The sequence below is a fragment of the Hyperolius riggenbachi genome, chromosome 6 (genome assembly GCF_040937935.1).
Source record: "Hyperolius riggenbachi isolate aHypRig1 chromosome 6, aHypRig1.pri, whole genome shotgun sequence".
Lineage (NCBI taxonomy): Eukaryota > Metazoa > Chordata > Amphibia > Anura > Hyperoliidae > Hyperolius > Hyperolius riggenbachi.
In genome coordinates this window covers 315,080,627-315,094,292 of record NC_090651.1, presented here as the reverse complement: position 1 = coordinate 315,094,292, position 13,666 = coordinate 315,080,627, and the positions used below count along the sequence as shown (strand labels likewise).

At 45.3% G+C, this 13,666-nt stretch overlaps 1 protein-coding gene across 1 annotated transcript in view; it reads left to right on the top strand.

Moving 5' to 3' along the window:
• LOC137522857 (sulfotransferase 2B1-like) overlaps positions 1–12,969 on the top strand; it is a 63,562-nt gene extending 50,593 nt beyond the window's left edge. Inside the window, exons 7-8 of the mRNA XM_068242991.1 lie at positions 603–783; positions 12,749–12,969. Coding sequence (XP_068099092.1) covers positions 603–783; positions 12,749–12,867 — 300 coding nt within the window. The 3' untranslated portion in view covers positions 12,868–12,969. The remainder of the gene's footprint in view (positions 1–602; positions 784–12,748) is intronic.
• Positions 12,970–13,666: the final 697 nt, after the last annotated feature.

The window sequence follows — 13,666 nt, the reverse complement described above, 5'->3', positions numbered from 1 at the left end:
TTGAGGTAAGCAATCTCACTTTTTTCACTTTTAGCTGTTTTTAACACAGTTATATTCTACTCTTTTCCCTCCACCTGATAAATAGTGCTGCAGACACCTGTGAAAGGCCAGAGAGTAATGGCCCATACTCACGGGCTACAATTGTCGCGCGCGTGTTGCGGCAACAGGTCGCCCGTGAGTATGCGCCGTTGCACGGGCGCGCACCCCGAACTGTCGCTCGTCGCTGATGTCGCCGGGCGATTGGCGCGGTCAATCGCCTGGCGACAGTCGCCGCCGCAACTCCGCCGCAACTGTCGCTAGTCCGCGTGACTAGCGACAGCAACCTCCATTGAGGTATACGGAGCTTCCGGCGGGGGGAGGAGGAACGTCGGCGACAGCTTCCGCCGCGCCGCTGGTCCCTCTTCCGCGTGTGTACGCGGAGGGACCTGGAGAGGAGTTGTCGCCCACACGCTCACGTGTGCTGGCGACAGGCACAAAAAGTTGCCCGTGAGTATGGGCCATTAAACCTTCAAACAAAACAAATTTGGGTTGAGTTGCATTTTGAAAAAAAAACAAAAAACAAAACAATTAATTGCTGACAGATCTTTGCTGATTTGCCATAGGACCCTCGGGGAAGAGTGCTGAAGATCTGCAAATTTCTTGGCAAGGAGTTGGATGACAAAGCCGTGGATTCCGTGGTAGAGAATACTTCATTCCAGTTCATGAAAGAGAACCAAATGTCTAATTACAGTTTAGTGCCCAGTAATTACATGGACCAAGAGAAAAGCCCTTTCATGAGAAAAGGTGAGGAAGTCAAACACACACAATTGTAAAGCCCAATCTACACGATACGATTCTTTGTACGATTCAATTACGATTCTATTTACGATTCGATTAAATCCGACATGTCTGATCGGGATTCGATTCAATACAATTCGATTTGCCATTGTTTTGCAATGGCAAATCGAACTGAATCGATACGAATCCCGATCGGACATGTCGGATTTAATTGAATTGTAAATAGAATCGTATTGTGTAGATTGCTCTTAAAGGCTTGTTCAAATGCTTGACTGAAGTCAGCTGAGGTGGCCGACAATGACTGCCTCAGCTGACAATCAAGGTTATGTACAGCAGCACTCAACCGCCGACCCCCAAACAATCCGCGTGGTGGATCTACTCGCGCAATCGGCAACCAACTTGTTTGAAGACGCAGATACCCCACCCACTTGTGACATCACATGCACCGCTCTGTCGTCCCTCCGTCCCCATCGACATAGCTACTGTACACTTCGTGGGCTACTCAGCTGACACGTGTCTGTACTGGCCAGCCTAGCTGTCACCCAAGGGGTCCCTAATGGGCGACATCAATCACAGGTGTGTACGCATCTTTACTAGACATAATGTATCACAATTTTGTATCGTCTTTGAGCAATATGAAAATTACCGATGGGAAACTAATGGCCTAGGACCAGGTATTTGTTTCATTATGGTATTGTAGATTCTGTTAAGAATGCAAACAATCTGATTTTTAGGTACACTGACTGTTTACATGTGGATTTGAATGTAAATAAAAGTGTATCTCTATAGGAGTGTCCTCTCTGCCCTTTCCTGACCCTGATTTGTGTCCCTGTACCCCTCATTCAGGACAAGGGGGTCTATTTACTAATCACTTGTAAAAAATTTACATGCGCAGATGGTGTACACTGGTAAGATTGAGACATACGTCAAAAGAATTATGCTGCAACCTAGTATGAGAATACACTGAGCCTCAGAATAAATGGGCCTGGGATTACAAGACATTGCCCCTCAGCATTGGTGAGCTCTGGCCACTTCAGCTCATATTATTCACAGACCTCTGCAGCACAATCTGGTATTAGCCCTGTTTTGTGCATTACAGATGGAAACGTCATGTGAATCTTTATTAGGAGTACTGAGAGTGGATTCTATACTCAGTGGCGTAGTTATGGAGCTATGGGCCACCGGTGCTAGTTTTACATTGCCCCCCCTCCCCCCCCCCCCAAGCACTCTATATGTAACACTTGATATGGAGCAACAAAACCTGCCAAGGACAACCACAGTGTCAGAAGTGCAAGAAGGGGATGGGGAACAGCTACTATTCAAAGCATCTATAGAAGTGATTATTACCACCACAGGACCAATAAACAGCTAATACTTTGGTTGAGGAAGGGCCCCATGGGGCCCCTCTGGCCCAAGGGCACCAATGTGGTCGCTACCTCTGCAACCCCTATTGCTACGCCACAGTCTATACTACTTAATATATCAGGCAGCACAGCAATTTTACTAGTACCAGGGGTGCACCTGTGTTTCACTGGCCCTCAGGAAAACTTTGCCTAGTGCCCAATGGAAAGAAGTGACCTGGACTTCTGCCTTTATCCTCCATCAGTGCCCCCTATTGCATACTCTCATGGCTTTCTACACTCTTCTAGATCCACCGATCAGCGCCGTGGCAGTGATAAAGCTTGCCTTTTCTACCATCTGGTTTCTCCAGCGCTCCTGCTGCAGCCACTAGGTGTTCAGTGGCCTCTGCCTTCCTCTCGCTCTTCCGCAAGTCCCAGAAAGTCATGTGAGCACTGCCAATTACGCTATTAGAGCCACAGATGTTACCCCAGTGATGTGTGTCAGAGGTTGAATACTGGCAAATAACCGATGTTAAACTGTTATGAGAATATAGTTATGATATCCTTATAATGGCAATCCTGGTTCCAAAATTAACACACCCCTCTTTTAAAAGGTTTGCTTCTTGACTACAAGCAAGACTGCCCCGTAGGAAAAATGACAGGTCCATGACAGGCCCAAGGTTCTCATATCAAGTCATCTTTACCATTTATTCTGAAGATCAATGTTAAATACAATTTCACAGGGCAAAGAAAAACAGATAACGGAAAGGAGACTGAGCATTGATTGATCATAATTTTATCCAAAACAATGAGAAAGATAAGAGATGAGTAAATATGGTCTGAGATTATTTTACAACTATTTGCTTCCTGTCAAATATTTAATAATGACATGTGGCTTAATTAAACAATTTAAAAAGGAGTCAGGGTGACCTAGCTAATGGTGAGATCTACAACAAGCAAAGAAAAAAATGCAAACAATTTAAACAGTCAAGATGACCTAATAGCTATCAACTATCTAGAATCACACTGAATTACAAAATAGAGCGTGCAGATAGTTAAAGTACTAGACTCTTCCGTGAGATCACGGTGGAAGAGTCTAATACGTAACAATCTGTGCACAAACTGTTTTGGAAGCTGCCATCCTCCATTTGCTGCATCTGTTTTGAATCCTCCATTTGCTGCATCTGTCTTGAATACTCCATTTGCTGCATCTGTTTTAAATACATGTTGTGTAATCTGCCCGTGTTTTGGGCTCTGCACATCTATGCAGCTGGTCAACTCGGGTGCAGCCTGTATTTGGAAGCGCTGCCAATGTCTCCTGTTGTACAAAAATGTAAGTCTACTTATGGCTAGCTGCATCCATGTGTATCAGTTTGCATTCAGTTTATTTAGATTAGGGTTTAGTGCATAGTTTTGCATCTGATTTGCATTCAAAGACCCATATGCAATTGCCTTTTTTCACCTGAGTTTTCTCCAAGGTGATATTTTCCCAACTTGTAAGTAAAATGCCTTTTAAATCATCGGCAAGCAAGAAAATACGTAAAATAATCTTGATAGTAGTTTTTCAACAATTTGTTGGCACTTTTTTATTAGCAAAATGCTGAAAAGCTATTTAAAATACAAGATGAAAAATTATCTCCTAGGAGATAACTCAGGAGAAAAACTTAATTGCATACAGGCCAAGGTGTGTATTTAAGTCCCTGGGGGGCGGTGCATGCCTCTATTGGTTTCATTTCAGTTGCAGACTGATTAGGAGCGCTGACAATTTTTTCCCTGTTCTTTAGAAAATGTGTAGGTCATTTATTGCTAGCAGCCTTAGGTTCATACTATGTTTTAACTGTTAGCTAGTGGTTAGGTCTCTTCCAAGAGGGCACTTCATTGCCGTCAAAGAGTCTAGTACTTAAAGGGACACTTAAGTCAAACAAAAAAAATGAGTTTTACTCACCTAGGGCTTCCAATAGCCCCCTGCAGCTGTCCGGTGCCCTCGCCGTCTCCCTCCGATCCTCCTGGCCCCGCCGGCAGCCATTTCCTGTTTCGGTGACAGGAGCTGACAGGCTGGGGACGCGAGTGATTTTTCGCGTTCCCAGACACATTAGCACCCTCTATGCTGCTATATGGTATATGATATATGCTATAGCAGCAGAGATGGCGCTATTGTGGCCAGGAACGCGAAGAATCACTCGCGTCCCCAGCCTGTCAGCTCCTGTCACCGAAACAGGAAGTGGCTGCCGGCGGGGCCAGGAGGATCGGAGGGAGACGGCGAGGGCACCGGACAGCTGCAGGGGGCTATTGGAAGCCCTAGGTGAGTAAAACTCATTTTTTTTTTACTTAAGTGTCCCTTTAACAATCTGCACGCAAACTGTTTTGGAAGCTAACGTTCTCCAAGTTGTGTAATCTGCCCGTGTGTGGGCTCTGCACATCTATGCAGCTGGACAACTTGGGTGCAGCCTGTATTTGGAAGCGCTGCCAATACCTCCTGTTGTACACTGATATAGGAATGTTTGTAGCCATTTTTATTGCACTAAAAGTGGAGTTCAACTGGAGTAGGAAGGATTAAATCTGCAAAGATAGTTTATACACAAGTGTGAGTTTTAAAATTTAGAGGTAGTGATGAGCAATATGGTTATTTTCCTTTCACTACAATTTTATGAAAGTGTCACATTTTTGCACAGATTATTATTATTATTATTATTTAGTATTTATATAGTGCCAACATATTCCACAGCACTGTACAGAGAATATAGTCTTGTCATTAACTGTCCCTCAGAGAAGCTCACAATCTAATCCCTACCATAGTCATATGTCCAGTGTAGTGTATGTATCGTAGTCTAGGGCCAATTTTATGGGGAAGCAAATTAACCTATCTGTATGTTTTTGGGATGTGGAAAGAAGCCGGAGTGCCTGGAGGAAACCCATGCAGACATGGGGAGAACATACAAACTCCTTGCAGATGTTGACCTGGCTGGGATTTGAACCGGGGACTCAGCACCGACGGCGAGAGCGTTAACTACCGTACTGTGCCACAGTGCTGCCCAAGATAAGAATATTCATGAAAACATATGTATAGTTGTGATGGCCATGCTGCAAGAAGTTTGCCTACTGAATGTTATGTGGACCTCTTGATCCCTGGCCAGCAACCTTCTTCCACTTCCCCTTCCTGCTCACTCACCTCCATAAGAGATGGGCTGATGTCTGCCAAACATAGCGGTTTTCTCCTACACGCAGTCCATCCAGCATTTTATGTTGCCTCTGCACTGCTGTGCATCAGTCTGTCTCCCATGCGGGTGAGCGATTGGCCAGGGCATGGGCAGAGGGGTGCTGGCTGCTTGATGGAAGAACTTGTGGTGTGGTTTGGTAGCCAAACAGCTAAACAGATACATGGCTTCATTAACCCACAAGTCCTTGAGCTCTAGCATGACTAATGAGCTTGAGAATACTGACTTTCACCAAGTGCAAATTCAGTTTAATTTTGCAAAAATATAAAGTCAAATGTAATTTTTTATGCCAAAATTCAAACTCCTCCCTATTCAGCTAAAACAAAAGAAAAATTAGAATAAAAAAACAGGAACCTAGTAAAAAGATAAAAAGAAAACGAAGGAGCGCTCCGTAGTGTATTAACCTTTTATTGTAAAAACATGCAGAATAAAAATACACTTACTAGAAAGCAGTGTTATGTCAGCTTGTCATGGGTAAATCCCATAAATAAAAAGTAAACAGAGGATCGCTCCGTAGGTTAGCTTTTTACTACAGTCCATCCCTTCAGCCAGGGAGGAGGAGCGGCTGAAGTTTTGTATTATTTTACCACGCCTGTGTTTAAGTAGCACAAGATTGCACATCTTTTTTAATACAGGAATCTTTTTACGAAGGCGACGGTGATGACGTGCTCTTTGGTGAACTCTAGAGTTAGATAATACTTTACTAACTGCTTTTGTAATTCCAAATGAGATCTGCAGAGTGACCTCTCTGCATACATGCAAAAAGGGCGGCGGGAAATTTGGGTGCAGGGTGAAGCCGTAAAAATGTCTCACCCTGCTATTGAAATGTTCCCAGTGGTGTTAATTGTTATCCTCACTCCAGGCCTCCATGCTGCAGCTGAATTGCACTGATTTTTTCCATAATTTGGGCTCCGCCTTTACCGGCACCTAAATTACCCTCTGAGTGCCGCTACAGCTGTAATTCATATTACAGCCTACAGCAGCGCCCAAATGTCCAGCACCCTTTCTGCCTGTCTTGACCTCTCCTGCTTTTTCTCCCACCTCGCTTCTCCGTAGAATCTGGCGTGAGAAACGAGCAGCCCATCTGTACAATGAACCAGGGGCGCCTCTAGCCATTTTTGCACTCCAGGCTAGAAAACCTTTGGTGCCCCCGCCCCCATAGCGCCCCCCCCCATGAAAATAATCGTAATGCCAGAAAATTGTTTCACCAAGAAATAATCGTAATGTGGCAGCGTTTCACTAGAAAATAATCATAATGCAGCAGCGTTTTACCAGAAAATAATCGTATTGTGGCAATGTTTCCCCAGAAAATAATCGTAATGCGGCAGCATTTCACCTGACATTTATACTTATTCCGGCAGAATTTCACCAGAAAATACATGTAAATGCGGCAGCGTTTCACCAGAAAATACACAATGCGGGCAGCGTTTCACCAGAAGATACACATAGGCAGGGCTCCCCCCCCCCTTCCCATTAGTTTCCCCTAATAGCCCTGATACCTGCCTGCACCTATAAGAAAAAAAACATTTACTTACCTGCAGAAGTGAGCTTACGGACTGTGGCAAGTGAACTGGGGACACCACAAGCCAGCTCACCACTTGGGGGGACACCATCTGGCAGGGGGGCGGCACTCGTGACCGCCTGGCCGACCTTGTGGAACAGGCGCCTCTGCAAGAGGGTCAGAAGGAGGCACAAAGGGGGACACAAGGAGTCACAAAGGAGGACAGAAGGAGTCACAGGGGGACTAAAGGAAGCATACAGGGGACAGAAGCAGGCACAATGGGGGACAGAATGAGCCACAAAGGGGGACAGAAGGAGGTACAAAGGGGGACAGAGGGAGGCATGAGGGTCAGAAGATGTCACAAAGGAGGACAGAAGGAGGCACAAGGGGATAGAACAACAATAACAATAATATTTATATAGCGCTTTTCTCCCTGGGGACTCAAAGCGCTGTGACCCTGCATTATGCAGTCTCAAAGGCTCGGGAAAAGAGGTGAGTTTTTAGCCTTTTTTTAAAGCTGTCCAGAGAAGGAGCCTCTCGTACTGATTGTGGAAGTGAGTTCCATAGAGTAGGGGCTGTGTAGGAAAAGGCCCGAGCACCAAATGTTAAGTGTATCCTGGGAATAACCAGCTTCATCTTGTTGGCAGAGCGGAGGGTGCATGAAGGGGCATAAAGTTCCAATAGATCCGCTATGTATTTGGGTCCCATGTGGTGTAGAGCCTTGAATGTCAGCAGGCAGATCTTAAAATTGATTCTCCATTTTACTGGCAACCAGTGAAGAGTTTGCAGTACTGGGGTGATGTGTGAGCTGCGGGGGGCATTGGCTAGGAGTCTGGCTGCAGCATTCTGTACTAGCTGTAAGGGGCGCAGACCCTTATCTGTAGATCCGATGAACAGGGCGTTGCAGTAGTCTAGGCGGGAGGATACAAATGCGTGAACCAGGGCAGGTAGGTCTTCAGCTGGGATAAGGTGTTTGATTTTCGCTATATTTCTTAGATGGAAGAAGGAAGACTTGACGACAGCTGATACCTGCTGTCTGAGTTTTAGATTTCCATCCAGGATCACCCCAAGGTTTCGCACAGAGTCTTTATACTGTACAGTATCTCCCCCAATTGCTAGTTTGAGGTGGTGAGCGTTTTGAACTTTATCCATCATGTGTGGACCACCTACCACCAACACCTCTGTTTTGTCAGAGTTCAGCCTCAGCCAGCTGGTGTTCATCCAATTTTGTAAATCCACTAGACACGCATTTATGGATGCTGATGGGTCTTCGGTGCCAGGCTTGAAGGACAGATACAGTTGTGTGTCATCTGCATAACAATGGTATCCTAGGCCATAGTTCTGGATTATTTTGCCCAGTGGGAGCATATAGGCTGCAAAGAGTAATGGTGATAGTACAGAACCCTGTGGAACTCCATAGGCAAGTGGCACTGGATTAGAGTAGTGTGTGCCCAGACATACTTGCTGTGTCCTGCCAGATAGGAAGGTCTGAAACCATCTAAGAACAGTACCCCTTAGGCCACAGTAATTCTTCAGTCGCTGGATAAGAATTTCATGATCCACAGTATCAAATGCTGCTGACAAGTCAAGAAGAATCAGAATTGAGCAATCACCCTTGTCCCTTGCAGTAAGTAGATCATTCATTACTCGGACTAATGCTGTTTCAGTGCTGTGCCTTTTCCTGAATCCTGACTGAAAAGTATCAAAGATGTTGTTATCTGTAAGCCTGGCTTCTAGCTGGTTGGCGACTGCTTTCTCGATAACTTTTGATAGGAATGGTAAGTTCGCCACCGGTCTGTAGTTGGTTACAGAATCAGGATCTAGTGATGGTTTCTTCAGGAGGGGTTTTATGATTGCTTTCTTTAGTTCTTCTGGGAAAAGACCACTTTGCAAGGAGCACTGAGTGATTTTGTGAAGTGCTGGCCTGATCAGCTCTGGGCACTGCATTAAGGATCCAGTTGGGCCAGGATCCAGGTCGCAGGTAGTGGGGCGGAGACTTTGAATGAGAATTCCAAAATCTTCTACACTCAGAGTGTCAAAGACTTGCCATGGTGGTACGGTAGTAGGCATATGCAACGTCCAGTGGTCAATTGATGTAGTTGGTGTAATGCTGGCACGGATGGTAGACACCTTGTTTGTGAAGAAGGCAGAGAATTCTTCACACCTTTCCCTGGAGTATGTGGTTGGGGCTTTTAGGCAGGAAGGATTGCAGAGTGATTCCACTGTGTGGAAGAGTTGAGCAGCTCTGTTGTTGGCTGTAGATATTTTGTGCGAGATAAAGTCTGATTTTTTCTTGGTTATTGCTTGTTGGTATTGTCTGAGGTGTTGAACTAGGCTAGATTTGTGCTCCTCAGTCCCTGATTTACGCCACTGTCTTTCTAGTCTGCGCCCTTTCTTTTTTAGATCCATGATGGTTTTGTCAAACCAATTAGCTTTCTGCTTTTTGGTTGCTGATTTGGTGCGCCATGGGGCAATACTGTCAAGTGTTTCATATATCGTGGTGTTGTACTGGGTTACTAGAGTGTTTGGGTCCATTTGGCTGTGGAGCAGATTTGTAAAATCCAGGTTGGCAGTTATCCTCTCCGGTGTTAATTTACTCAGGGGACGGGTTTTGATTGTTTCTTTAGGGAGCTGCTTGATAGGGTGATGTTCAATAGTAAACTGTATTATGTGATGGTCTGACCACACCACTGGGGTTACTGTTATGTTACTAATGTCCATTCCGAGGTGGAACAGTAAGGAGGCACACAGGGGGACAGAATGCGGCACAATGGGGGACCAAATGAGGCACAATGGGGGACAGAATGAGACACAAAGGAGGACAGAAGGAGGTACACAGAGGGGCAACGGGAGGTACAGGGGGACAAAAGAAGGCATGGGGACCAGAAGGAGACACAAAAGAGGACAGAAGGTGGCACAGGGGGACTGAAGGAGGCACACAGGGGGACAGAAGGAGGCACAAAGTGGGTCCGGAGGCGGCACAATGGGGACAGATTGAGGAACAAAGGGGGACAAAAGGAGGCACAAGGGGATTGAAGGAGGCACACAGGGGACAGAAGGAAGCACCAATGGGACAGAAGAAGGCAAAATGGGGTACATAAAAACGCAAAAAGGTTGCACAGGAGGAAAGAAGGATGCACAGGGGGATTGAAGGGGCACACAAGGGACAGAAGGAGGCACAAAGGAGGACAGAAGGAGGCACAAAAGGGGGACAGAAGACAGCAGAGGGGGATATAAGGAGGCACAGGAAGACAGAAGGAGGCAGAGGGGGACAGAAAGAGCCGCAGGAAGACAGAAGAAGGCACAAATGGCACAGAAGGAGGCACAAGGGGACAGAGGAAGCTATGATGGACTGAAGAGGCACATGGAGACAGGAGGCATAAATGGAGACAGAAGGAGGCAGAGGGGGACAGAAAGAGCCGCAGGAAGACAGAAGAAGGCACAAATGGCACAGAAGGAGGCACAAGGGGACAGAGGAAGCTATGACGGACTGAAGAGGCACATGGAGACAGGAGGCATAAATGGAGACAGGAGGCATAGGGGGACAGAAAGAGCCACAGGGAGACAGAAAAAGGCACAAAGAGGCACAGGGGGACAGAGGCACGGGGGACAGAGGAAGGCATGGGGAGAGAAATGGTACATGGGGACTGAAGAAGCACATGGAGACAGAAGGAGGCACAGGAGGACAGAAGGAGGCAGAGTGGGACTGAAGGAGGAACAGGGGGGCAGAGGTAGCACAAGGGGGCAAATAAAGGCAAAGGGGACATAAGGAGGCATAGGGGGACAGAAGGACGTGTCACAGACCGCAAGGCCGGTCTGCGGGCGGGTCAATCGATCAGAGTCAGAAATCCTTTCACACTGTCATTTTGTCCATCACGAAGCATAAACCTGACTTCGCAGTTTGATGAACTGACTAATGGAGGGAGCGTTCGGACGTCAAAGGATTCACCACACACATACAATTCAAAGATCTGCCACCAAGCGGGTTACACAGCCCGCTACTGTAATTATGCTAATACTTTGAGAACGCTCTGTTAACCCTTTGCAGTATGCAGGAATCTGGGTCAGCTCTGACTATTTGAGCCGGATTCACGCATACGGGTTATAAATGTACACTTCTATTAAACACAGGGTAGCGGTTTCAGGAGAATAGGCATGATTGAGTATGTTCAGCAACAGGTCATAACCGCTAAACGATTTTTAAAACGTTTAATAACAAAAATGCATTACATACAGTTATATACACCAGTTAACATATACACACAGAGCTTAAAAGTAAAAGGAATAAAATCGGAAAGTTCTTACTTAGTTATGGCTGAGCAGTCCAGTTTAAAGTAGGCATTAATGTTAAGAGTCCTTGAAACACAGGATGAGTTCGGTCCTCCTTGAACCCATGCTCCAAGCTCTTCTTTAGCAGATGAAATTATGAAAGACAGGGGCGGGCTCTGCTGGCCTCATATTTATACAATCTTAGAATTGTGGCTGGGTTACCTCCAAACTAGGTGGAGGGAGGCCAGGGTTATCTCCTGGCAGCTAGGTTGCCACCCCCAGACTCAGAGCAAGAAAATGTAGCATTTATTAATAATCTGTGTGACCTCGCCCCAGATTGGCGCATCGCAAATCCGAGGCTATATTCATAAGCAGCCTGCGACCCTGTATCAAATGAGGCTACACATGCCTATTCTATCGCATTCACTCTACGTAGGCTGAATAAAGCATTCTCCTGACTGACCCCTGACAGTTGGGGAACTGTTATTCAGGTGAATGATAGAACTGATTTATGGTTATCCGAAAATGTAATTTTTGTCTTTCTGTGACAAGCCTATTTTGAAATACAAATACATTAAAGTTTCTTTTGTCTGAGTGTAAGGTTTAGGAGGGAGCTCTTATCTTGCCAGTTCGATCTGGCTTTTTGGGAGAGAGGCTAATTGTTATCTGCTGAGTCTGCTGAAGCTACTCCATGGCCACATTTGGTCCTAGCTTGTAACACCTATGTGTCACCAGCTACGTGTGAAAAGCTGGAGGAAGTGGAGGGGGTGAGGGGCTCTGCTTTTAAGAGAAGAGATAAAAGGCATCTATTGTACATTTACACAGAACTGACAGTAAGGGTGCTGGACCATACGAAAATCGTTGGCGATTACACACGACTTTCCGTAATGTTCACCACATCAGGCACAAAGGGGTACAGAAGGAGGCAGAGGTGGCACAGGGTGACTGAAGGAGGCACATGGAGATAGAAGAAGGCACAAAGGGATGGAGATAGAAGGATATAGAAGTATAAACATGGAGAGTGAAGAATAAAACAGTGGGTCAGACATGGCACAAAGAACTGAAGGAGGCATAAGGAGACAGAAGGAGGCACAAAAGGGATAGAAGAAGGCACAAAGGGGTAAAGAAGGATGCGCAAGGCACAGAGGTAGCAGCTGCCTGCAACTTACGCTAAGTAGATGCAGCAGAAGCAAGTAATAGAACACCCACGGGGATGGAGTTTAATGCTTAAGTTGGGGGCGGGGCTTAATCCAGCAACATGGCGCCCCCCAGGACCAATGGCACTCGATGCAATGGCCTGTACTGCCTATGCCTAGAGGCGCCCCTGCAATGAAGCAGATTAAACTGTCACACAATATGATCACCAATTTTGTTTTGGGTGACAAGTGTGAATACAGCATACAAATAATTCATGTGAATCTTGGTATACACAGTGTTTCAAACTACGTGAGTTTTGGTTAGAAATAAAAGGAGGGTGATATCAGGAGTTTTAAGGCCTGTAAATCTAGATTTGACACTTACAAGAATTCTTGAAATTCGCAATATTTTTTCTTCTTCACTTATTCGACGCCTTTATTTTTTGGACAGTATGTACTAACATAAAAAGACTTACACACTGTTCCAATTCTTTACTTCCCTCCCAACAGGAACTACTGGAGACTGGAAGAACCATTTTACTATCGCCTTAAATGAGTATTTTGACAAGATCTACAAAGACAAAATGCAAGGCTTTTGTATGAAGTTTCCCTGGGATGAGAATTTATAATGATTATTACCTGTAATAAATATTAGCATATATGTTCTCTATATGAATAATGGCAGACAATGATGACACTTAACTTCTGAAATAGAATGAGTACAGATAATTGCCTAGGCTAAACATCACTAGGAGGACAGATTTATGCACCTATTTTAAGCGATATATAGTAATAAGAAGTGTTTATGATGCTGAAACCAGGATTCTTTATGCAAAAAGATGGATATACTAAATATTTTTTATGTTCTGCCAGGTGCTCTTTCATAGTCAAATGAAGCTATTGAACTCCTCTGATTTATTTCTCTCTACACAGCACCATTTTTTGGTGCTGTATAAAAAAAAATTGTGTGTGTGCGTGTGTAGTGTGTGTGTGTGTACTGTGTGTGTGTGAGTGTGTGTGTGTGTGTGTGTGCGTGCGTGTGTGTGTGCGCGCGCAACAGTGCCGCCAGCATACAGTCCACACGATGACAAACAGTCTCTGAGGGTGAAAAGAGATAATTTGCATATTCAGTAGTGGTGCATTGTGGGTAACTACAAATGTTCACTTATAGCTGAATTATTGCAAATTTCCTTCTGTTTTAAGAAGGCAAATTTCACCAAGCATTGCTTATTAGTCGGAGGGCTTTACGGTCTCTTTTATCCCCCTATACATTCCTAGTGGTTTGGGTCACCCCGAGCTGCTTGGGTACTCTGTCGTAATACTATAACAGCATCCAGTAGTTCAGATTACTTCAGAACAGCTCCACATGTACTTATGTTTATAAACAGACTCACCAGATCCTTTGACTCTTACGCTAGAGCCAAATCG